Genomic DNA, 27354 nt, shown 5'->3' on the forward strand with positions numbered 1-27354 from the left:
ATCAAACCATCAATCAATAAATCTTCCTGTATTTTTCCCAAATTTTCACAGCAAAGGAGAATATACGTTGCACAAATTGGATGTACACAGACAACTGCGTTTTTACTTGCACAGGACTAGAGAGTTTCGCAAGTCGGACCAGTTGTTTGTTTCTTATGCAAAATCAGCCATGGGCAAGGCAGTTGCTAAAGTGACTGTAGCAAATTGGATCTGTCAGTGCAATATGCTGGGATACACTTCATCTGGGAAGCCAGCTCCGGTTGGCATCCGTGCTCATTCCACAAGATCTGTAGCTACCTCAACAGCCTTTTGGTCTAGGGTTCCAGTAGGCGATATTTATTCAGCAGCTACCTGGTCCTCATCTCATACCTTCATTTCTCATTACAAACTGGATATAATTTCCAGAAGTAGGGCTTCTTTTGGCTCCGCGGTGCTTCGGAATATCCTTCCGTAAGGACCACCCAGGTTCTTATAGGTTAGCTGGGGACTCTGTCCCACAGGTTGCAGATCAAATGAAGTAACTACTTCAGATATAGAAGTTATGTACTCACCATAACGTTCCATCTGAGTAGATACTTCATTTGTCTGCAACCGACCCCACCCTGCCATCCCCCGAACCTCGGAAATTTTTTTTCTGATCAATTGGAGTTGCTTTCTGTCTCGAGTTGGTGAGGCAAAAAAAACTATCTGAGGTAATGTGGTTGGTAGGGGATTATGGGTAGGGGGGAGGAGCTAGGAGCTCGGATCTTGGAGCTTGGAAAGTTGCCGGATCGGATCCGAGGCCGGATCAGACACCCACAGGTTGCAGACAAATGAAGTATCTACTCGGATGGAACGTTATGGTGAGTACATAACTTCTATTTTGCTGCATCTTTTATACCCCTGGCGCACTGACGTCAGGGAAGAGTCGACAGCAACCGACGCCAGACCAGGACTTTGGAATTCAGGCTGACTGCGGGTAGCCTGCCAGCAGGATAACCCAAGTGTAATGACTGCAACAGTGAATACACTCGAACATTTACATTTGTGGTAGGTACACAACTGTACTTTTTATCTACATAAATAAGTCTATTAGGAAATCTGACCAACTGTTTGTCAACTTCCACCACAGAGCCCAGGGGAAAGCTGTCACCAAACAGACCATTTCGGCCTGGATCTCCATTTCCTTTTTCGATCGCTGTTTCCTTCTGTTACTTATACCATGGGAAAACCTTGCAGGGCAATATTAAAGCCCACTCCACCAGAGCAATGGCCTCTTTTGGGGCCTTATTTAACGGGCTAGACACCAACACAATTCTTGAAGCAGCTAGTTGGTCCTCTGTGCACACTTTCATCAAACATTACAAGCTGGACCATATCTCTAGGGCCAGTGTGGGATTTGCCAAAGCTGTCTTTCAGGAATTCCTGGAAACCTCTTCTAGACCACCCAATTCAGTGAGCTTTGGCACTTAACCACATGTAGAATACTGCAACATTGGTATAGGAGGACATTGGAAAGTTGTGTAAAATCTTACCATAACCATGGATGATGATCTCTTCCATGTTGCAGTATTCCTTCCCTCCCTTCATTCCCTCCTGTCAGTTTGCACTTACTCTTCTGTGTGACACTGGATGGGCTATGCTCTACTGGGACTGGCTCCGACTGGGGCCTTCTGTTCTGAGGGCTGGTGCATGCAGACATCACTTTTATGGCCCATGTTCCTGCAGCCATGTCAAATGCCTGACACACCTTGTGGGATTGAAAAACTTTAGAATTCTGGCTGGAAGTACGCGAAAGGAAGAAGGGCAAACCCACATGTAGAATACTGCAACATGAAAGAGAAAGGGCATCTATGGTTATGGTAAGATTGTACAAAACTTTCCTTTCCAGAGATCAAAAGATTACTGCAAGAGAGAGTCATCCAACAGATCCCAGCTGAACGGAGAGTATCCAGAACGTCCTCCCATTTCTTTTTGGTGCCAAAGAAAACAGCGGGCATAAGGGCCTGTCCTAGCCCTAAGCAAGCTCCATTTATACATAGAGAAGTTCCAGATGGTTACAGTTCAGTCCATCCTTCCGTTACTAAGGAAAGACGATTGGATGTGCTCTGTGGACTTAGATGTACTGTTGCATAAAAATAGATGCTCCAAATGTCACCTGTGGTTCCGCATGGGAGCTAATCACTTCCAATTCAGAATCCGGCCCTTTGGACTCACTACAGCCACCTGGTTGTTTTACCAAATGCATGGCAGTGGTCGCAGTTCATCTATGACGGCAAGAGTTTCAGGTATTCCCATATCTGAACGTTTGGTTCCTAACTGCCCCCACTCGGTGTCAACTTTCTTAGGCCAGAGACTATCTATATTGGATTTCCCATGAACTAGGCATCACCATAAACTCAGACAAGTCACAACCATTGAATGAAAAACCACAGAAAAAACTAAAAACCACAACGACCTGTGAAACCTGCTTTTTATTACAAAGTAAATTCTAGCACCTCTGCTCAAAGCTTTTCAAGAGTACAAAAATAACTCATCCAAAACAAATTTAAATACACACACTGAATACTCTGTCGCATATAGTTTACTCCGAGGTGATCTCTGCTTAACATCTAGAGCTGTTGGACATGCTACACTTAAAGAAATCCCAATCCCTCAGAGCCACATGCTCCAGGAATCTAAACTTTGTCATCACAATAAAGAAAACATGTTGCAGGGGATCGGTTCCTGACCCAGAGACTCCCCAGACTCTGGAATAGACTGCCAAGACTAACTAACATTAACTAACATGCATGCCAAGCAGAGCGCATCTTTGGCCCTCTTCAAAAGGAACCTTGATGATTGGATGGGAGAAAGGAAATTCACCCGGGGGATCACGTCAGTCGCCCTGCTAGACAGGGGTCCAGGGAAGTACATAGTGTGGGAAGAAATAGCCAGGGAATTGTTATGGCTAGGCTTGTATAGGCCCTCTAAGGCCGATAGCCTAGTACCACCCTATGATGTAATTATGACCAATTAGTACATAATATATTAAATTAAATAAGCATCTTCCAGTTGCATTCTGAGTTCAACCCAGTAGGTGTCAGTGTATCAAACCTCAGAATAAAAACACTCTCTTTATAAAGCAACTTATTCTTTAATTGTCCAATGTCAGAAACCTTTTACTTTTTCTAAAATAGTCCCTTGCAAACAACTGTTGTCTCCCCATGATAGATTAAAAAAATGCAAAGCTAAAGGGCTCTGAAGGGTTTTTTTTTTTTTTTAATATTTCAGCCTTATTTCTAATATCGCTCAGGTGCTCCTGTAGTCTAACCTTAAAAGATCTCTTACTTTCTTCTGTATAGAAGAGACCTCAGGAGCACCTCAAGGCATATACAGTGCCCTCAGTAGTACAATTAAATTAGTTTTAGGTTTAAATCTAACCTTATTAATTTTATCAAAGCAATGAATCTCATGCTTACAAACTAAACAATTACCACATGGGAAGGTACCCAACCTTCTAAGTTCTCACCATCTTAAAAACAGGAGCTGCATAGCGACTATGTGCAACCCCTGTCTCTCTTATACTACAACTCTTTCTATTGGAAAAATAGACCTTATTGGGCAAACATTTCAAATCTTTATATTTAGACGGCCCCAGTAATACCTAATAATTTCCACAACTCTTTCAGTAAACAAAGTGTACATAGTTACAAAGTAAAACTTGTTTTTAGGGGCCATATTCCCCTCCTCTACCACCCACTCCACTCATGGGTTGTTAAACTTTTGTTGTACTCTGACCTCCCATTGTTAACCTAGACATAGCACTGTCTACAATATGCAAGTCATATCCCCTCTGACTAAACATCCCACATGTTCTAAACAATTTCAATTGTAACTCTTCAGGAACATTGCAAAGCCTGCTAATGCGTAGCAATTCACCACAGGGTAGTGTGAATTAAATGGGGTGGGTGACAGTTCTACCATTTAGGAAATGCATATCAATCATTACTATATTTCCTGTGCACCGTAGTCCTAATACTATTCTCCACTTAGCCTTCCAAAATTAAAAAAAAAAAAACAGACCACCTTCTTTCGGCTTTTCCCGGTTAGGGGTTGCCACAGTGGATCACCTGTCCGCTCATGATTGACAGTGGAGTTTTACGGTGTAGAGTTGCCAGCCCGGTGCCCAACCTTCCACAGAAGGCGAACACACGCACGCACTCATGCCTAGGGCCAATTTAGAGTGGCCAATCCACCTACAGCATGTCTTTGGGATGTGGGAGGAAACTGGAGCACCCGGAGGAATCCCACGCGACCACAGGGAGGACATGCAGACTCCACACAGAAGGCACCCCAGCCAAGGATCGAACCGGAGAACCTCTTGCTATGAGGCAGCAACGCTAACCGCTGCACCACTGTGGGGGGGGGGGGGGACGTCATTACCATGCTGAATGCCATCAAAATATATACCAAAAGAATTCTGCTGTAAATCATTTAAAAAAAAAAATCCCATAAATCATGCCCACCATTACAGAAAGTTAAATCAATGAATCTAAAATATTTAATAACATTCCTAAAAAAAATTCAGATATAAAAACGTAATCTCAAATAAACTCATAAAAAGATTTGCATACATGGGGGTAAAAAGAGGCCCCCATTGATGTCCCTTTAATGTGATGATAAATTTTTAAATTAAACTCAAAATAATTATTCAGTAAATAAAAATAAAGTAGCTCAGTTATAAAATTAAAAAATGGGCGACGACCCCCCCCCCCCCAAAAAAAAAAAAGTGAATGATTCTAAAACCCACTTGATGCTGGTTATTTGTATAAAGGCTCTTTACTTCCATAACTAACCAGTAGCAAACCTCTGTCCACTGGACTTCTCTAATTTTGTCCAAAAAGTCAAAACTATCCCAAATGTATGAATCTAACTTCACTACTGATGGTAACAAATATTTATGCAAGATCAAACCTGTACCATGTAAAAAAAAAAAAAAAAAATTCACCGCCGACCCAATAGGTCGGCCTGGAGGAGAAATTAAATTCTTGGGCATCTTGGGCAAACAATAAAAGGTTGCTAAAGTACAACCTTAATTTGAAAATCTCTTCTACACATCTTTATTGGACAAACATCCTAACCTGAAAACCTTTTGCAACAAACTTTCAAAATTCCTTAACGCATTTTCATACTCCACCATGCTGACCACTTCATAAGTACTCAAAGCATTCATATTTTCATAACACATTTCTTTCATACTGCGAGTGGTGCATCAGAACAATCTTGTTGCTTTTATCTGATGGTTTAATAACCAAATCATCCTGCTGGCTTAAACTTGTAAGGGACAGCCACTCTGCCTTAGTAAGATTGTAATTAACCTTACTTGTATGAACTAGGTATCGCCAAAAACTCAGACAAGTCACAGCCGTTGCCCTTTTGAACCTTAAATTTCGTGGTTCAATATAACAAAGTTACTGAAGTAGCTTCCTTGCCCCCAGCATTGCATCAACACTTTGACTCTTCATGTACAGGCTACTTCATCCTTTTCCTCCTGCCAGATTTGTTTCTGTGGGGCCTGGAATCTATGGCAGCTGCTATAATTTTAGTATCTCTAGCCAAATACTATATGTGCATTCTGCAGTGGGCACTGGCTGTTCAATGGTCAGTTCTGCATCAGCCTCTATTTGTTCCTGTCAGACTGACCAATGTTTACAGAAGCCATTGAGCGTCATGGATTTGTTCCAATTTTTTGGTAGGCAGACCTTTCATCCTTCCCCTTCCAATAGCCACATTGACCACGGACGCTTCCCACTTGGGGTGGGGGTTATTTTGAGGGGAAGGTGGTCCAAGGCACGTAGACTCCCCTAGAGACCAGATTACGTATAAATGTCCTAGAGATGAGGGCTGTTGTCCTATCGTTGCAAGCCTTTCAGGACAGTGTACCTTTGGGAACTGTTGCAAATCGCACCGACAGTATGTTAGTCGTCAGGTATATCTACAAGCCAGGAGAAACCCCATCATACTCTCTTTGCAGAGAGGCCATGAGAGTTTGGGAATGGATGATTTTTTTTCACACTGCTTTCTACTTGCAACACATGTACTATGGAAAACCATCGTGTTGGTGGACAGGCTCAGCAGGTCCATTCTGATGCCACACAAGTGGTCCCTCAGTCAGTAGTGAACAAGAAATTCAACCATTGGGGTCCTCTCTACCGTGTTCTCTTTGCATCCCCATACAACTGCAGCAGTTGTTTTGCTTTGAACCTTCCTTCAGGGAGTTCCCCGAGAGACGTTCTAGTTCATGATTGCCCCCCCATCTCATTTATGCTTACCCTCCTCTTCCACTGATTCTAAAATTTCTTCAGAAAGCCAGACAATTTGAAGAATACTGTGATCCTAATTTGCCCCCTTTTGGCCTCATCAGATCTGGTTCGTCCTCCTCTGGTCTCACCTGAGATATCCTCAATGGATAATGGAAACCAGACTGGACCCTCCTTTATCACCCCACAATACGATTCCACCTGGATCTCCCCAATCTCAAGTTAACCATTTGCTTTCTCCAGTTCCATTGATTGTTAGAGGGTCCAGGTTTTCTTCGCATGTCAAAGCCATCATCCTAGCTTCCCAGAAAACTTCCACCAAAAAGGTATACCAAAAGTAAGTGGAAAAGATTTTCTATTTGGGTTGCTAATCATCACATTGACCCTTTTTCAGCTCCTGTTGCTTCAATTCTTTCATTCTTTTAGACCCTATTTAAGGAGAGATCCAGTTTTGACTCTTGAGCTCCAGTTAGCAGGCATTTCCTATTTTCCATTCAGGATTACCTTCAGGTTCTATAGCTTCAACCAGAATATGTAAAGCTTTTCTTAAAGGTGTCTTTCTTCTTAAGCCTCCAATCAAAGACCACACTCCCCCTGGGATCTAACTATAATCTTGCAAACGTTGACCCAAAAACCCTTTGAACTGGCTAATGATTGTGACTTGGAAATTTTTGCCCTTTAAGTCTGCCTTTCTTGTAGCCATTACCTCAGAAAGAAGAGTTTGAGTTTCAAGCACCGTCTTCTAAACTGCCATACATAATTTCTCATGAGGATAGTTTCCCTTCAAAAGTGACTACAAAGTCTTAGAAACTAGAGCATTCAGTTGTCAGTGTTCTTTCTGAATTATTCTAACAAAAGAGAATGTATGGTAGACTTCTTGGATGTTCACAGACACGTTTCTGTCTACATAGAACAAGACAATTCAGAAAATCTGAGCAGCTGTTTGTCTACTTTTCCTCTAACCATAAGGGTTGAGCAGTTTCTAAAGTGACATTAGTTAGCTGGATAACCAGTTGCACAATTTTAATTTATGACAAAAATGGTCTGAAATTGCGTAGTACTTCAAAAGTCCATTCAGTGAGGTCCATAGCTTGCCTCACAGGCTTTTTCATCTAGATTTCCAATTAATGTTTTTGCTACAGCAACTTGGTCTAAGTCTCATACCTTCGTGACCCATTATAAGTTGGACATGATCTCCAGGAGTAGGACATCTTTTGGCCTCTTGGTGTTCTGGCATATCCTTCCTTGAAGCCACCCAAGAAGTCATGTAGCTGGAGACTCTGACCCATCAGTGAAGCAGAATGAGAAGGACAACAGCAGATTTATTAGTTATGCACTTAATATAACTTGGTGTCTTTGTTGTCCTCCTCTCATTCTGGTTCACTTTCCCACCCAGCAATTCCCCTCCTAAAAAGTCTGATTTTTAAAGGATCTGAAGAAAACTTTATTGGAATCTACATTCCAAGTTGAGCCCTTGGTTCCTTTTCTTTTTCTATCTACTTCTGTTAGAGGTAGCAAACTCGGTCTGAGGGGGTAGAGCTAGGGGCAGAGGATTATGGGTAAGGGAGGAGCTTGAGGCTGGAAGCTAAAGTCTGTTGAAGGCAGCTGAGGCACATCAGAGGATCGGATCCGTAACCCATCATTGAAGCAGAATGAGAGAAGGACAACACAGATACCAAATTATGGTAAGTACATAATTAATACATTTGTAACAGTATGTGCATTCTGATTATAAGGAAGGAAATAAGATACACAGCACTGTTCATGAAAAGCTAGTTTAATGTTATGATAGCTTAGTTTAAAATACGTTGTAATGTATGTTAATGGTTCAACAGATTGTGGAATTGCTCAAGGGTCCTCCTGTAACTGCATACTGTCATGTTTTAGAAGCCTCGTGGTTAAGAAAGATTGCATTCAACTAATAAAGGAGGTGTTATAATGCCTATGAGGGGCAGATTGCAGTGCTAGTAGTGGGTTTTCTGTAATGGGGTAGCTCAACACATTTGTTTTTCTTTGTTCTCCTTGGGTAAAGTCTCTGTGGATGTTTCAGGCATGCCTGCCTGGTGTACAACACAAGATTAATGACGATTGTTCTCCATATGATTGGCTTCTTGCTGCTGATCATGACAATAGGTGGTGTCCAGCAGCACCAGGATATCCAACTCTTCTGTAAGTTAAAACTGTAAGATTGTAAGAGCTGCCGATCATCAGTATTTAATTCTATGTATTAGGACACTTAACTGCAACAGTCATACTTCTATTTGAACTTTTATGTCTTCGGTGGTGAGTACCCTCATATAGCTGTGTTTTAGGGTCATCAGCAGTAAATAGTCCTTGATAGCTTAAGTTTTTCTGATTTTAAAAAAGTTTAATTTACAAAAAAGTGGAAATATTATTAAGTGTTTTTTTTTTCTTTTTAGTAAGAAGTACCTGTCTCAGAAAAATGTTGTTGAAAAAATGAGTGCAAATGTAACCCAAGGCAAGGTGAGTTGGTGCAGATTTGGATAGAGTTAGCAGCATTTCAGTATTTTTCTACCCTGAAAATATGGTGTATTAACATGCAGTATTTTTAAGTTTGTTCTGCTTAAGTATTTTATATAGTAGGTGCATTTGAGTGCAGCGTTTACGGTTTGTATTTTTGATGTGTGAACGGTGTTTTTTTAAACTTTATGCAACATAATTCTCCAGTAACTTTAAATGTTTTTAGGTGTATGCATGTAGTTGAGAAAATACTTTTCTGGCAGGTCTGCTAAATTGAAGTTTCTTGTAGACATGACAAAGTCGCATGGGTTCATAGGTAGGTACTAGGCTGTTGGCCTATATAAGCCTAGCCAAAAGGTACGCTGTCTTTCGCCACCCAAGAAAATTGTATGTGCCCCTGTCTCAGAAGTGATCCCTACGGTGAATTTCCTATCTCCCATCCAATCATCAAGATTTTTCTTGAAGAGTGCTAATGAGGAGCTTTGTTTGATATAGATAGGTAGTTTGTTCCAGAGTATGGGAAGTCTCTGGGACAGGAATCTATCCCACCAGCATGTTCTGTTTATTGTGGTGACGAGGTTTAGGTCCCTAAAGCATGTAGCTCGGAGGGATTGGGATTTAAGTGGAGCATGTCCAACAGCTCTGGGTTGTATGTTGGGCAGAGTTCGCCTCTGAGTAGCCGGAGTTTTTTTTAGACTGTCTGAGTAGGGCATCTGTTTGAGGCCAGTAATCCTCTTTGTGATTTCTGCGCCCTTTCCAGTTGTTGTAGATGTGTTATGAGGTACATACCAAAAGGGACGTTGTACTCTGTAATGGGTCTAATGAGTGACAAGTAGAGGGGGGCAATGACCTCTCTTTTTTTTTTCTGGATGAGAAACCTTTTGTGATGAGGTGTGGCACGTAGAATGATTTCCTGACTACTGTGGCGATGTGATTATCAAAGGCGAGACTACTGTCCACCTGTGTCCCAAGGTCTCTTACCACAATTTCGGTGTTAAGTAGACTACCGCCTATGTGGTAGTTTATGGGTACAGGGATGACAATGCACTTTTTGGCATTGAGCTCAAGGCCATGGCTTTGACACTGGGCATCTGTCTCAGTGAGGCTCCTTTGTAGGATGTCCACATCGCTAGGAGTTTTGATTATGGCTCCTAGTTTAGGTCATCTGCGAACTTCGTTAGCCAAAGACTTTGTGTTAGCCTGTACTTCAGAGAAGTAGCTACTCAGTGCCAGAAGTCTGAACCTCAAAATGCACGCACTCGAGGCACTCCTCAGTATGGAGAAAATCGATATGTGCAGTAACAGAAACCTGGTTTAAGGCTCCAGAGAGCACCCCAGCACTACCAGGCTACAACTCATACCATACATTTCGGCCACAGAACCCAAACCAAAATACAAAAGGTGGGGGCGTATCCATATTCATCAAGGATACCCACACCTCAAGGTTAGTGGCACAGTACGATGCGTCAGAGATCATCCACGTGCAACTAACAGTGGGCAAAACTGCAATTCAAATTGTAGCTTGCTACGGATCACCCACCATGTCCCAGGACCCCCATTCTGCATTTCTGGAAACACTGGGAAACATAAAGGTCCTACAAAACACCCTGATATTGAGTGATTTCAATTACCCAAACATTAACTGGGAGAACTACTCAAGTACTAACTCCCTTGCCCAACATTTCCTAGAATTTATAATCTCAAACGCCCTGGTTCAACTGGTCAACACTCCCACCAGATGCGACAACATATTGGACCTGGTCATCACCAACATGGGTGATTGGTGTTCCACACAGGAGGTCAACCCCTCGCTGGTTAGATCTGACCATAAACAAATCACTTTGGATATCCACATTCCGCCCCCACCCCCCGGACAAGAAAACCACCATGAAAAACTTTTCAAAAGCAAACTTCACATTACTTAAGACCGAGGTGTAAAGTTTCAAAGCCCCCCATGCTGAAGGATAACGCTGTCCAAGCTGCAAAATCCTTTACTATTGCATTCTACGGGCACCTACAAGAATGCATGGATCATGCCATCCCAAGCAAAACCAAGAGTCACTCCTCCAAGAAAAGGAAACAAGTCTGGTGGACTCCTGCCATAAACAAGCTGTACAGTAGAAGGAGGAAACTAGTACAGAAAAGAGTAAAATCTCAAGGAGGGAAGACATCCCTTATCAGTATCAGCAAGAAACTGCGATCCCTCATAAAATCATCCAAGGCGAGCTTTGAAAGAAAAATTGCCACGGACTCTAAAGATAACCACAAGGCATTCTTTAGCTATGTCAAGAATCTAAGTGGCAATGCTCAGATCTGCTCTGAGTTGGTGCAGAATGGCACAAAATACACTGAACCGACCGGTATTGCCAACATCCTGGCAGACAGGTTCAGCGCAAACTTCACCCCCCCCCTCTCGCCACCAAGAGTATAACCATACCAGAAGAATGTAGAGTCCCTGAAATCACAGATACTCAGGTTAAAACAGCCCTCTCCAAAGCCAGAAATACAGCATCAGTGGGACCGGACGGTGTCCCAGGCTGCGTCCTACACAAGCTCAAAGACGAACTAACCCCTCACCTAAACTCACTGTTCAGACTCGCTCCACAGGCTACATACCCATAGAGTGGCACACAGCAGCATTTATTCCGCTTCACAAAGGTGGAGCCACAACAGACCCCGGGAACTACCGCCCTATAAGCCTGACTAGCTTGGTCTACAAGGCTATGGAGCGCATCATCATGGAACTCATTAACAGAGACATTGGGAACCTCCAAGCACTGGACCCTACCCAGTTCGGCTTTAAGGGCAGATCATGCCTCCTAAACCTGGTGGACTTCTTTGAGACAGTTAAAAAGGCTATAGATGAGGGAAAGGTAGTACACACAGCCTACCTAGACCTTGCAAAGGCGTTCGACACCATTCCCCATTCTGGTATTATAGACAAGCTCAACAGCCTGAACATAAACCCCTATGTCACAAGATGGGTTGCCAACTGGCTCATGGACAGAACCCACATGGTGAGAGTTGCGGGAGCTAGGTCCGACTCTAAATCTGTTACAAGTGGAGTTCCCCCGAGCTCAGTCCTAGGACCCCTCCTGTTCGGCATATACTTCTCAGAGGTACAGGCAAGCACAGGAGGACTATGGCTCACCAAGTTCGCAGACGACTGCAAACTAGGGGCTATAATTGACTCTCCGGCCGACACAGACATCCTCCAAAAGGGTCTCACTGAGACAGATACTTGGTGTCAAAATCATGGCCTCAAGCTAAATGCCAAAAGTGTATAGTCATCCCCTTTGGCATAAACAAAGTACCCACAAATTACCACATAGGTGGTAGTCCCCTAAATATGGAAGATGTAAAAAGGCATCTGGGGACCCAAGTAGATAGTAATCTCACCTTTGATCATCACATTGCCAAAGTGGTTAGAAAATCGTTCTACGTGGCCCACCTAATCACAAAAGGGTTCACATCCAGATCAAAAGAGGTCATTGTGCTCCTCTACTCATCAGACCAATCATAGAGTACAGCGCCCCATTTGGGATGTACCTTACAAGACACCTGCAACAGCTGGAAAGACCACAGAAGTACCTCACCAAGAGAATCACTGGCCTCAAACAGATGCCCTATGCAGCTCGACTGTAGAAATTACAGCTGTTCTCGGTTGCATACTGCCAACTCAGAAGGTGATCTCTGCCTGACATACAAGGCCATGTCCAACCCAGAATTGATGGACATGCTCCACCTAAAGAAAACCTTATCCCCGCAAGCCACACGCTCTAGGGATCTAAACCTCACCACAACAATAAATAGGACGTGCTGGAGGGATAGATTCCTGTCCCAGAGACTTCCTATGCTTTGGAACAAGATCCCAATCTACATTAGGCAGAGCTCCTCCTTAACGCTCTTCAAAAGAAATCTTGACGAGTGGACGGGAAACAGAATGTTTACCTCGGGGATCACTTCAGTGGCTCTGCTGGACAGAGGCACAGGGAACTAATTTAAGGGGGTAGCGAAAGCCAACACATTCTGGCTAGGCTTATAAATGCCTTCGAGCAGATAGCCTAGTACCTACCTATGAACCTAAGGAGAAGACCCAGGACTGAACCCTGTGGGTACTCCACTTGTAACTGGTCTGAAGTAGGATTTTGAGTCTGTTACTTTCACGGTGTGGGTTCTGTCAGTGAGCCAGTTGGCAACCCATCTTGTGATATAGGGATTTATTACCTAATATAGTGAGTTTATCTGTAATTCCAGAGTGGGGGATGGTGTTGAAAGCCTTGACGAGATCTAGATAGGCTGTGTGAAACAACTTACCCTCATCTACGGCTTTGGTGCCCATTTCAAAGAAGTCTATCAGATTTAGGAGACATGATCTGCATTTTACAAACCCGAACTGGGTGGGGTTCAGAGTTTGGAGATTACCAGTGTCATTGTTTATAAGTTCCATGATGTGTTCCATAGCCTTCCTGACCATGCAAGTCAGGCTAATGGTGTGGTAGTTCCTGGGGTCTGTGGTGGCTCCCCCTTTATGGAGTGGGATAACCATCACTGTGTACCATTCAGTGGGCACAAAGCCTGAGGTAAGGCTATGATTGAACATGGTACTTAGGTGGGGTGCCAGTTCGTTCTATAGTTAGTGTAGAACGCAGCCTGGGATGTTGATAGGTCCCATGGATGCTGTGTTCTTGGCTTTGGAGAGTGTGTTTTTTACCTGTGCAGTCGCGATTACAGGAACTTTGCATTCTTCCGGTATAGAGATGGGCCCTTTAGGGGATGGGAGGGGGGGTAAAGTTAGCACTGAACCTATATGCCAGGATGTTATCAATATAAGTTGGTTCTGTATGTTTATTGCCATTGTGCTATAACTGAGAGCAGATCTTAGTGTTGCCTTTGTGATTCTTGACATAGCTATAGAATGCTTTGTTTCTCTTTAGAATCAGTGTCAATTTTGTTTTCGTAACCAGCTTTGGAGGATTTTGAGGGATCTCAGCTTATTACTGAGGCTGACTAGGGAGTTCCTCCAATCATGGGATTTTACTGTTTTTTGCAACAGTTTGTTTCTTCTGTTTCTTTCTGTTGTGTTGTTTATGGCAGGGGACCACCAGATTGGCTTCCTTTTTCTGGAGGATAGCATCTTCGTTCTGTTAGGGATTGCAGGATCCATGCATTTGTGTAAGTGCTTATAAAGTGCATTTGTGTAGGATTCAGCAGTCGTACCTGTATTGTCCGTCTGCATGGGTGTCGTGAAGTTTGCCACTTCTGTCTCTGACTTTTTCCCTTTTGATTTTTTTCCCAGTCCGGAAAAATAAGATTGTTGTCTTAAGTAGTTTAGATAACATCTTTATTGTTCATCTTCTGGGTTGTAAGTTTAGAAACTGCCCCAAAATGTCCATCAGCGAGCTAACTTCATCCTTGCAGTGGAACCGCGATGAGTCATCCATTCTCTTGACAGTGATGATATTGTCTGTTACTTCTCTGAAAAATAAGTAGAGGGGTCACTGAGATTGAATGGGCCTTGTTGAAAGAGGCTTTTGCTGTTGAGCTTTTAAAAAAGTGTAGAAAAATAAAGTTAAGGGGCTGATCTCCTTTTGACTACAGTCAGCAAGGTATCACTTGCAGGATAACATTTCAGTTGCATCTTATGTTGCGCATCACAGTAATGCAGAATTAGTACGTCTAGAATTGATATGGTTAGTTTTGCCTGGCTCAACTAAGACATTGTGGCATTTGTTCTATCATAGTTTTCAGTACTTAAGTCTTGGAGAGATCATGATCGTTTTTTTCTTTTAATTTAAAGATAATTTTACATGATTTGTTTCAACTGTGGAGGATGTAACTGTAGTAGAGGAGCATAGAGGTACCAGGTCCAGAGATGGATTTTATTCCACTTTTTCCAAATTGTTTTAGCACAGTCAGTATCTATGGCAAGACTAGCCATCTTGCACTGTAAACCTTGCCTCTAGATGATTGTCACTGTTGAATGTGCAAAAATGGGAAAAGGGGTTATGGAAGGATGGAGTTAATATTTGTGCAGTAAGTATTTTACTTATCCATACTTTTTTTTTAGTTAAAATTAATTTTATTTATTTACTTAATATTTGTTTACCGGGAAAGTCTGACTGGTACAAAGCCCATTTTCGGCAGGAGTCTGGGGAGAAATGCTCCAGACACACGTCTTTGGAATGTGGGAGGAAACCTGTGCACCAGTTTCCTTCCACATTCCAAAGACGTGTGGAATGTGGGAGGAAACAGGTGCACCCGGAGAAAACCCACGTGAATGCAGGCAGGACTTGCTGACTCCGCACAGAAGGTACCCCTAGCAGAGAATCGAACCAGAGAGCCTCTTGCTGTGAGGCTAATTGCTACACCACTGCGCCTGTGTGAATTGTATTTTTTATTGACTGTGGAGGTTGGTCAGAATTTTTTTTTTATGCACTGTAGTGGACAAAAAGGTATAATGTGTGATAGGTTTCTGTATTACATTTGGTATCAGCGATGCTTATTAATTTTATATAATATTCTTGCAAATGGTTCATTCATTCCAGTGAGCGAAAGCCAGGCATCTCCAGGGTAGATGAGGATCCTCCAACCCTTTCCGCCTGTATCCATTGGTCTACTTAGCCCATTCATTCTTCTTACTGGAAGTCATTGTAGGGAACAGGACAGCTTCTCATGTCCAGTTTAACAGCCTACTCTCCCTGTTGGTATATCCTCACTCTCACAGTTGCTGTTTCGAGTTCCACCTGTGCTGCAGGAAGTATTTGACAGTGAGAGGTTGAGAAACCCCATGCTGCATGAGTGCATCAGTGGTATTAACAGAAAGTGTAATCATAGACAGATGAGGACAAGGCACCTCTCTTTCCCCAGAATGGCAGAGGTAGCAGCAGCCACTTACTTTGTCCTCACCTGCTGTTTGTATCAGATCCGTTAGCCATTATTCAAACTTTGGGGTTTTTAGGTGTTTCATGAATAACAGACATTGTGACTTATCCCAGCCTTATCCCGTTGAACCTCCGTTAAGAAAAAGAACTGTACTGTGGAGGTTGCTATATACGCACATGTTGGAATTTTAAACCACCTTTCAATATTGGTGCAAGAACTTTCAAATGGAGAAAAGCTTGCAAATTACCTGTTCTATTGTTGAAACTTCTGGCATTGAGCAAAGCTAATTTTATGTCAGAAATTTTGTAGGCTATTTAATTCATTTTTGCAGATTTAAGAAGTAATTGTGATAAGTTTTTTTTTAGTAGTACTCTATAGGGGTGTGGGGATAGTTGAAGTCCATCAAATGCCAAACCCCTTTAGCTGGTTGCTCATGTCACTCGTGTTACACAGGCATTTGATCACCTTTCTGTGATGCTGCCATTAACCAGTGATGGTGTAATAAAATTTGTGATATGGAGATCCCAACTGAGGTGAAGTATTGCTTAGGGAAGAGAAGAACCAAGGTTACCATTGCTGTCTGACCGTGTTTATAGAAAGACTGCTGCTGCTGTAATGTGTGTTGTTGCTGTGTTTGAGCCAAGATATGATTCTTCCTGGTGCTGTCTTTAGCAACTGAAAGAATGACAATAATCTTGTGTCAGTGTGCAAATGCTGTATTATGTAATTTTTTTTTCTAAGGGAAGAGATAAATTGCATATGTGAGGTGTGAATTTGACATGCATTTCAGTGATTGCACTTGATTCTTTGACAAGTCACTTTTCTCTGTTGGATCAAAACCAAAGGGGCTTAGCAGCCAAGAATAGTGTCTGCTGCTTAGCTAACTGTCCTGCTGGACTTTTCATAATGCAGTATTGACCTTTAATTTGATAAACGTAGCTTGTCCGAGTGTGAAGTAGCAGCAGTTGGGCATGTCTGTGTTTTTAGATCTGGCTGTTGCCTCTATGAAGGCATATTTTTTTCATGTGAAAATGTATCATCACACTCCACAGGAAAGCATTTTGTCCACACAGAATTAAATAAGTGAAGTTAATCTTGAATTACTGAAACATATAATGTTCTGTAGTCCTTTCTCTCCTTCATTCTTACACATGGATTCAGAGCCAATCCTCTGCTCTGACTCTATTACAAAGCTCAAAGTCTTCTAGTTGGCTCATTTCTAGGTAGGTATCCCATGATGCATCAGTACTATCCCCAGATCTCATTTGCTGTGTCTACGAGTTCAGATGAGCTTCTTCTTGGCCGTGGCTAAGTTTAACATTTTTTTCTATTTTTACTGTATTACAGCTTAACATTACAATCATATAGCTTTTGATGGTGTTTAATAGTATTTTGAGTAATTTTCAGATATGCTGAATTGTTTTTCTTGACTTTAGATTCTTTATTGTTGAAAACTGGTTGGCCTTGTTCTCGTTGGTATCCTGTGCGCCAGACTTTTTCTATTTATCGTGTGCATTTGCGCTTATTTGATACTTGCAGTTTAGAATTTAAATAGTTATTACTTAGTTATTTAGTGTTTCTAGTTAAGGTGCGTGTTTGCGCTCAGTTTACCTTGTTTTTCGTGTGCAGTGTTGATTAGTATTTGAGAGTATTTAGACTTTCCTTCTTGGATATTTATCTGGATATCTAGTTATTCATTTGGCGTAAAGGGTCTTTTGATATTTTCGACCCTTCTTGTTCTATGGCTTAGTGTTTGACCATAGTTTTTCCACTGCGACAGTCTGGGCATTTTCATAGTCTGTATTAGTGTGTGTGCTGTCTAGTTAGTAGTTTCTGACCTCTAGTCTTTCTCTCTGTCTAGGTCTGTTTAAGTTAGAGGACCTAGTTCTCTGCCTTTTTTTTTCTCTTCCCAGGGCTAGGCCTGTTTAAGTTGGAGGACCTAGTCCTCGTGGCATAAGTGTTAGCCCTGTTTAAGTTAGAGGACCTAGTCTTCGTTGTGTTTGTGGTGTTTTTTTCTGCTTCTCCGGTTAGCATGTCTAAAGAGGCAAAAGACCATAAACCCTCAGGGTTTAAGAAATGTGTAAAATGCTCTCAGAAAATGTCAATTACGGATGGCCATAGTAATTGTGTGTATTTCCGTGGAGCCATCCATCTGCAGGAAACTGGTTTGTTTTGCCATTCGTTCAGCTCCAGAGTTCTACAGGAGCGGAATAACAAGCTAATTTTGAAAGTTCTCCTCAAACCTTCTTTCGAGGAAGACTTGGCCAGTTCATGGTCTTCCTCAAAATCCCATTCATCCAAAAAAGACAAGACTAAACCTACCAAGAGGCATTCCTCAACACCATCCCGGTGCTTTGGAGCAGCCTCATAAACTTTCTAAACAGGACAAGACTTTTACCCCCTCATCTCCACTGATCTCTGATCCAATCGAGTTTGTTGATACTGGGACTTCAGTTTTGGCCCCATACATTTGGAGCCGACTGCTGATAGCAAACATCGGAGCCGGTCCACAGATCCTTTGCCGGTCTCCCCAAAGTTAAGTTCCCCATCTTACAGAGGTCCAGATCTCCCACACTGTCTTCCAGGAGCCTATTAGAAGATGATGTGGAGAGAGTAGTGCTGAGACTCCTGACGTCGTCTGCCTTGCCAAAAATGCTGTTTGTTCTGACCCAGTCGGTCCCGGAGCCACCTGAATCCTTTCCCCCTGTTGTGGTTCCTCCTCCAAGCCATGCCGAGCTTTCGGAGCCGGAGTGCTCCATACCGCTGGTTGTGGAACCCTCAGTTCCAGCTCCCCCTGAGGCTGTCTCAGAGCCATGTTCTGCTCCGACACCTTCTGTGCCGTCCGTGGTGTCTAGGGGCTGAAGTTCCCCAGTCGGGCCTGACAGGGACACTTGGGACCTGGACCTCTTCGGTTCCGAGTCTCCCTCTCGGTGCGTCGGCTGGGGTGAGCTCGAATCCTACATCTGTCTTGGAGATGATGACTTCCTTTGTCTTCTTGGAGCCGAGGAAGTCTTCAGAGCCGGAGAGGTCTGCCTTCGGGATGATGCGGATTGTGATGTCCCGCTCATCAGCTCCACCCAGGGGTACAGACACTCTTCCCCCTTGAGCACTGACCACCGTTTCAGCACCTGCTCCCTCTATCGACAACAGAGACCCGCAACCTTAGGAGACCCTGATTGGTGTCCCCCACTCTTCCGAGACCTCTTCGGAAGAGGACATGCAAGAGGAAGCATGTAGACTCCCAGGATGAGTCTCCACTCGAACACCAACCTAGAGTCAGAAGGGTCCCCCAAGTCGACTGATGATGTCTCCTTTGTAGACATCTTGGAGATCCTTAAGCAGAGGTGTGGCTGGCCCACTGTTACCCCTTCTGATGAGGAGTTTGTGTACCTGAAGGCTTTCTGGTCTCAACCTTCAGCCTCTTGGGTGTCTCAACCTTTCATCGAACTTTTAGTCCTTGTTAGTCGGAAGGTGTAGGAGACTCCTGATGCTGTGGAGCCAGTTCCCAGGAGACCCAATACATTTTTGTCTGCTTCCAAAGAGAAGGAATTTTTTATCCAAAGGTGTGCCTGTAGATGCCATGGTGGTGGCGGCCACTAAGAAGGAACCAGCGGAGACTTCATCTGTCCATCCGTCGGAATTTTGAACTATGGATAGATACGGGAAGCGTATCTTTTCATCAGCGGCATTCACAGTTAGATTGCTGAACTACCTAACACATTTTACAAGGCTTCAGAGAGATCTCCTTAAGGAGTTGGGAGAGACTCTACAAGGTACATCTACTGAAGGAGTCCCTGATAAGGTGTTTGCTCATTTCTCCACCTTGAATTCCATTGTTAACTCCTCCACGAGGCTGATTTCTTGTGCAGCCGATGGAGCGAGCAGGGCAGTGGGTTCAGGAGTTTCCCTTAGGAGGCACTCCTGGATGTGCTTGTGTAATTTTGTGGAGCTGTTCAAGTCTACCTTAACAAACGCCCCCTTTGAATGTCCTACCTTGTTTGGACCCAAGGTAAAAGAGACACTCCCCAGGTGTGAGCAAGAAGGGAAAATGCTGTCTGGCGTGGGAGTACATTTTACCGTCCCCTCTAGACCATACCCCAAGCGTCAGAGGTGGTAAGATGTGGTTCACGAAGTCCCAGAGGTTTTTCCTGGATGCATAGGGTGACTCCTCCTTCAGAGGCAGAGGAGGAGGAGCAAATGGTAGACCTTGCCCAAGAGGCAGGGGCAGACCGCAAAACCAGGGAGGCTGTGATTCGTTTCAAGGCGGTCCCTATCAGCGCTTCTGTTGTGGAGCGCCTGGCTGTGCTTCTCTGGAACCAGTCGGGGGTTGCATTTCTTTGTATCCAGAAGCCTGGCTAAACATCACCCGAGACAAATGGGTACAAAGAATGATCACCAGAGGTTATTCCTTATTCTTTCCTCTTCCACCTCACATTCCCAAGAGGATCCTGGATGTTCCACCCAGTCACAGGGATCAAGCAACTGTAGAAGTGAAGAAGTTGCTCGCAAACAGAGTCAACCAGACCATCCCTGCAGACCAGGTAGGATTCGGAAATTGCTCCAGATTCTTTAGTGCCAAAACGTGCAGGGGACTGGAGGCCCATCTTGGACCTCAGCAAACTAAACGAATCCGTAAAGGACAAGTTCCGGATGGTGACACTGCAGTCTATACTCCCTCTGTTAGGAAAAGATACTTAAATGTGCTCAATAGACCTCCAATATGCGTACTATCATGCAAAAATGGACAGAGCGTCTAGGAGCCACTTACACTTCCGGCTGGGAGCCGGTCACTACCAATTTCGTGCTCTGCCCTTTGGTCTCACCACAGCCCCCAGGGTGTTCACCAAATGTATGGCAGTAGTGACAGCTCACCTGAGACGTGTAGGATTCCAAGTGTTTCCATACCTGGATGACTGGCTCCTGACTGCCCCCACCAGGCATCTACTCCTCCAAACCAGAGATTTCACCATCCAACTTTGTGCCCAGTTGGGGATTACTATAAATTGGGAAAAGTCTGCTTTATCGCCCTCTCAATTTGTGACTTTTATAGCCGCAGAAATAGACAGTTGCCTTGTTAGCTTGTCTTCCTGCAGAAAGAGCACAGAATCTCATGCAGCAAGTTCTTCTTCTACTTCCCATTCAGAAAGTCAGGGCAGAGACGGTGCTGAAACTCTTAGGGACCATGGCCTCCACCATAATGCTAGTCCCTCTTGCCAGATTGCATATGCAAATTCTTCAATGGCTTCTATCGTCCCAGTGTTCCTTTAAACAACTGCCTCTATCCCACCACATCATATTAACAGTGTCTTGCAAAAAGGACCTCCGTTGGTGGATTCAACCCAACCAACTAACGACAGGCACTCCATTCCTCCCTCGCCAACCCGTTGCTACTGTGACCACGGATGCCTCACAGATAGGGTTGGGGGCATTATCTAGGCAGGACTGTCCAGTGCACATGGCAAGATCACGAGGCTCACCTGCATATCAGTGTCCTAGAGATGAGGGCGGTGCTTTTGGCATTGCAAGCACTTCACGACCTTCTTCCTCTTTGGACAGTAGCAATCCAATCAGACAACATGTCAGTGGTATGGTATCTCAACAAACAAGGTGGAACCAGATCTTACCCTCTTTGTCAGGAGGCTATTCGGGTTTGGAAATGGGCGATATCTTCCCAGTGCTTTCTAGTTGCAATGCACATCCCAGGGACAACCTGATAGCCAACAAACTCAGCCGGGAAATCTTGATGCCTCAAGAGTGGTCTCTGAAGCAGGAAATAGTGGAAATGATCTTCCAGAAATGGGGGACAGCCTTGTTGCGATCTTTTTGCCAGTCCGATCAACTCCAAATGCAGCAGCTACTTTTCCCTTATCCCCCCTCTGGTGGAGTTGCCGAGAGAGGCACTTGTTCATGATTGGCCCCTGGGTCTCCTTTATACTTTTCCCCCCTTTCCTCTCGTATCCAAGGTGATTCAGCAAGCGAAACTCTTGGGAAGCAAATTGATTCTCATAACTCCTTTGGTTCCCCTTTCTCGGGCCTCATCTTCTAGACAATCCATGGACTCTGGACCTAATGCTAGATCTCTTGACGCACATGTCAGACTGTCTTCACCCCAGCCTCCACACTTCAATTTGACAGCATGGCTGCTCCAGTTCCATCCCTAGTTAGGCTTCATGATTTTTCACCTGCTGTGACCCACATTCTCACATCTTCTCATAAACCCTCCGCTAGAAAGTTATATACTAGCAAATGGACAAGGTTTGCTATCTGGGCTGAAGAAAGGAATGTTGACCCTTACACCGCATCCATTCCAGTGGTTTTAGAATTTTTGCCTGAACTTTTACACCAGGGATCTGCTGCTGCCACAATTAGGGTTCAGCTGGCAGCAATATCAAATTTTCATTTGGGTCAGCACGAGTCTAACCTGATGTGTCACAGATTGTGTAAAACCTTCCTTAAAGGTATTACTTTGCTGAGATCTCCCTTTCAGAAACCGGTAGCTTCCTGGGATCTAAACTTCGTCCTGTCCAAAATTACGTCTCCACCCTTTGAACCTGCTCATCCATGCCTGTTGAAGTTTATGCTTTGGAAGACCTTGTTTCTAGTAGCCATCACATCTGCTAGACGAGTATCAGAATTACAAGCACTGTCTACCAAGCCCTCTTATCTGATTTTCCACAAAGAGAGTATCTTTTCGCAGAAATCCATCTTTTATCCCTGAAGTGTGCTCTCATAATAAGTTGAACCAAACTCATAGAGCTGCCGGTGTTCTTCCCTAATCATTCCAGTGCAGCAGAATACAGATTTCATCAGTTGGATGTTCACAGACAGTTACGGTTCTATCTATACAGGACTAAGGAATTCAGGAAGTCAGACCAATTGTTTGTATCCTTCTCTGACTCCAGATAAGGTCTCCAAAGTGACTCTTCCGAATTGGATTTAGAGTTGTATCACTTTCATTTATTCCTCCAATGGAAAGCCTTTGCCGTTCAAGATTAAGGCTCATTCTACACGATCCCAGTCTACTTCTGCAGCCTTCCAAGCCAGGGTTCCAATTGATATTTGTGCAGCTGTGACCTGGGTTATCCCTCACACTTTTATTATTCATTACAAACTGAACCTGGCCTCTAGGGGTAGAGCCTCCTTTGGTTCCACTGTACTCAGGAGTATCTTTCCATGAGCCACCCAAGAATAAGGTGCTAGGGACGCTGTCCCATGTGTAAGAATGAAGGCGAGATAGGACTACAGAACATAAATAAGTTATGTACTCACCATAATGTTCCATTTTTGTAGTCCATCTCGCCCTTCATTCTTACAAGCCCACCCTCCTACCCCCATCCTGGAAGGATCTGGAGACGGGATAATTTTTCCGTAACAGGTTGAGACCTTTCATTATTGTTCTTTCTGGATAGCTTTAGTTCCGTCTTTCTATAGTTTAGCAGCAAACAAGATCTAGGGATTGTACTGGTGCACCATGGGATACCTACCTAGCCACGAGCCAACTAGACGACTTTGAGCTTTGTAATAGGCCAAGTCGGAGCGGAGGATCGGCTCCGAACCCATGTGTAAGAATGAAGTGCGAGATGGACTACAAACATGGAATGTTATGGTGAGTACATAACTTTTTTATGCCCTTAAACAACATTTCAGAATATCTTGGATTGGAGTTCATCCTCCTCACCAACAGGATAGTCAGCTCAGTAATAGGTTCATAGGTTCATACTAGGCTATCTGCCCTAGGGCATTTATAAGCCTAGCCAGAGTATGTTTGGCTTTCGCCACCCATTTTAAATAAATTTTGCTATGCCCTTTTTCGAGGTTAGTATACTGTGCCTCTGTCTAACAGTGACACAGAAGTGATACCCGGGGTAAACCTATGATCTCCCATCCACTCATCAAGATTCCTCTTGAAGAGAGTCAATGAGGGACTTTGCCTAACCTGGACTGGGATTTTATTCCAGAGTGAAGGGAGCCTCTGGGTTATGAACCTGTCCCTCCAGCATGTCCTGTTTATTTCAGTGCTGAGGTTCAAGTCTCTCAAGCGTGTAGCTTGATGGGATTTGGATTTTTTGAGGTGCAGCATGTCCCTTAATTCCGGGTTGGACATGGCCTTATACGTCAGCCACAGGTCACCTCTGAGCAGGCGGTATGCCACTGAGTAGAGCTGGAGTTTCTTTAACCGGGCAGCATATGGCATCTGTTTGAGCCCTTTGATCCTCTTGGTGAGGTACTTTTTTGGGTCTTTCCAGTTGCTGCAGGTGTTTGGTAAGGTACATCCCAAAAGGGGCATTGTACTCCATTATGGGCCTGATGAGGGATGAGTAAAGAGGCACGATGGCCTCCCCTAATTTACATGTGAATCCTTTCATGATTAGCTGGGCTATATAAAATGTTTTTCTAACCACGTTGGCCACGTGGTTGTCAAATGAGAGATTGCTATCAACTTGGGTCCCCAGGTCCCTAATTACTTCTTCTGTACTTAGTGGATTACCACCTATGTGGTAATTTGTGGGCACTTTGTTTTTGCCAAAGGGGATGACTATACACATTTTGGCGTTTAGCTTGAGGCCATGGCTCTGGCACCAGTTGTCTGTTTCTATGAGGCCCTTTTGGAGGATGCTTGTGTCGGCTGGAGAGTCTATTATGGCGCCCAGTTTGCAGTCATCTGCGAAATTGGTCAGCCACAGTCCTTCCGTGTTGGCCTGTACCTCCAAGAAATATATACCAAACAAGAGAGGTCCCAGGACTGAGCCTTTTGGGACGCCACTTGTAACTGGTTTGGAGTCTGACATGGCTCCAGCAATTCTAACCATGTGGGTTCTGTCCTTGAGCCAGTTTGCAACCCATCTAGTGACATAGGGGTTTATATTTAAGCTGGTGAGCTTATCTATAATGCCCGAGTGGGGTATTGTATCGAAGGCTTTTGCGAGGTCCAGATAGGCTGTGTGGACCACCTTCCCTTCGTCAATGGCCTTGGTGACTGTTTCAAAGAAGGCAACCAGGTTTAAGAGGCAGGATCTGCCCTTAACAAAGCCGAACTGGGTAGGATCCAGTGTCTGTAGGTCCCCAATATCTTTATTTATGAGGTCCATGATGATCCTTTCCATAGCTTTGCAGACCAAGCTAGTCAGGCTTATGGGGCGATAGTTTCCAGGGTCCGTTGAGGCACCACCTTTGTGGAGAGGGACCACTGTTGCTGTACGCCACTCTTTGGGTACGTATCCTGTAGTAAGGCTGAGATTGAACAGTAGTTTTATGTTTGGGTTTAGCTCTTCTTGGAGTTCATGTAGGACGCAGCCTGGGACACCGTCTGGTCCCATTGATGCTGTGTTTTTTGCTTTGGAGTGGGCGGCTCCCACCTGAGCATCTGAGATGTCAGGGGGGCAGCACTCTGCTGGGATAGATATTTGCCCTTTTGGTGGGGAGGGGGGGAGTTTGCGCTGAACCTGTCAGCTAGGATGTTGGCAATGTCTGTGGGTTCGGTGTATTTTTTGTCATTTTGGACTAATTCTGAGCATATCTGGGAATTCCCACCCAGGATCTTAACATAACTAATGAAAGCCTTGTGATTATCCTTAGTGTCCTGTGCAATTTTTCTCTCAAAGCTGGCCTTTGACGATTTTATGAGTGCCCTTAGTTTTTTGCTAATACTGATCAGAGATGCCTTCCCTTTTTGGGATTTTGCTGTATCATGTAGTAGCTTCCTCCTTCTATTGTATAATTTGTTTATGGCTGGGGTCCACCAGACAGGACGTCTGCCTTTGGAGGATTGGGTCTTGGTTTTATTTGGGATCGCATGATCCATGCATTCCTGAAGGTGTTCATAGAATGCATTTATAAAGGATTCTGCGGTCTGGGCCGTATTTTCCACAGGCCCGGGGGCTTTGAAGGGCTCCACCTCGGTTTTGAGGAGTATGAAATTTGCTTTAGAGAAGTTTTTCACTGTGGTTTTCTGGGCAGGGGGTGGGGTCGGGATGTGAATATCCAGTGAGATCATTTTATGGTCTTATCTTACCAGTGAGGGATACACTTCTGGTCTGGAGCAGAGAGTCCCCATGTTGGTGATGATCAGGTCCAGTATGTTTTCCCCTTTTGTGGGAGTGGTAACAAGTTCCATAGCATTTGAGTTTATGAATTCTAGGAACCTTTGGGCAAGGGTGTTGGAGCTAGAGTAATGCTCCTAATCTATGTTTGGGTAGTTGAAGTCGCCCAATATAATGGTGTTCGGAGAGACCTTCATAATTTCCAGTGTTCTCAGGAAGGCCGAGTGGGGTTCCTGGGTTTGGGAGGGTGGTCTGTAGCAGGCTATAAACTGGAAGGCAGTTTTACCCACTGTTAGTTGCACATGGATAGTCTCTCATGCTTCGTGCTTTGCCACCAACCTGGAGGTGTGGGTATCTTTGATGAATATCGATACTCTCCCTCCTTTTGTGGTTCGGTCCAAGTTTTGGGGCCGAAAAGCATGGTATGAGGTATAACCTGGTAGTGCTGGGGTGCTCTCGGGAGTCCTGAACCAGGTTTCTGTTACTGCACAGATATCGATGTTCTCCATGCTAAGGAGAGTTTCGAGTGCATGCATCTTGAGGTTTAGACTTCTGGCGTTGAGTAGCATTACTCTTAGTTTCTTATCCCTTGTGATACCTATGGAGGTGGGTTTGTCTTTTGAGCCTTGCCTAAAAAAGGCACTATGGGGGTAGCAAGAGCCTTTGCCAATATCCGAAAGCCCAGGGCTGACAGGTGCAAGCCGTCCCTAGCAAAGCATCGTGGCTTGTCGTGCATATCATCCCAAGCTGACAGGCATTGGATCCCCTTTGAATGACACCAATACTTAAGCCAGTTGTTGAAATTGATCATTTTGTCTTCATGTTGTGGCATCATTCTTGGTGAGGGTAAGATGCTACTCAAGGTCAGGGTCATACCAGCCTGGGCTACATGCTCAGAGAGCTCCTCTATGTCTCTTTTCATGTAGTCCAGGGAGGTACGTCTCAGGTCATTCACACCAGCATGGACAATGACCGAGTCATATTTGTTCTTGCCTTGGAGTGACCTGAGTGCTTGTTTTATGTGGCGGAGCCTAGCGCCAGACAGGCAGCTCACCGTGACCTTCTCCTTGTTCAGCCTGGTGAGCGGGACGTCAGTGTGCCTGACGATAGAGTCACCTATTACAAGTGTATCAGGTGTGTTATTTAGCCTTAAGGGCTGTGACTGTTCAGCACACTGGCTTTGTGAGATGTGTTGCACGTGTTTTGTTTTGGGGTAGCAGTTGCTTGGGTGTCTGCTTTGGAGGTCTCTGCTGCTTAGGCAGATCTTTATTTATAGCCTCCGAGTATGTTTTTGTGTGATTATGCGTTTGGTTTGCTGTCGTGGTAGGTCTATGTGAGACTGGAATTGTAGTGAGAGTGGTTTCCTTCTCCTCCTGACTGGTTATGCCAGTACTGAGTTGAGAGAGCTTAGCCTCCAGTTTGGCTATATGGTTGCATCTCTCATGTGTTGGAATTTGTTGGGAGGAGGAGAGGGTTGTCTGTGTACATGAGGCAGTTGTAACATTGCTTCAAGATTCCCATATTCACCAGCTGGACCTGAGAGGAGATTGACAACTGACCTTTGGACATGCTAGAATAATATTGGGAATTGATAATATTGGGAAATAATAGAAACTTTTCCTGGCTTTCAAGCACCCTTTTGCTCTCAGTGCTGCCCCCCATCCAAG

At 44.2% G+C, this 27354-nt stretch overlaps 1 protein-coding gene across 1 annotated transcript in view; it reads left to right on the forward strand.

Annotated features, from left to right (window-relative positions):
- Nucleotides 1–27354, forward strand: part of UBR4 (ubiquitin protein ligase E3 component n-recognin 4) — a 3959899-nt gene that overhangs the window by 1239190 nt on the left and 2693355 nt on the right. The window contains 1 exon segment of the mRNA XM_044087073.1: nucleotides 8702–8765. Coding sequence (XP_043943008.1) covers nucleotides 8702–8765 — 64 coding nt within the window.

This window comes from Protopterus annectens, chromosome 1.part1, assembly GCF_019279795.1.
Source record: "Protopterus annectens isolate FY-2018-M chromosome 1.part1, PAN1.0, whole genome shotgun sequence".
NCBI lineage: Eukaryota > Metazoa > Chordata > Ceratodontiformes > Protopteridae > Protopterus > Protopterus annectens.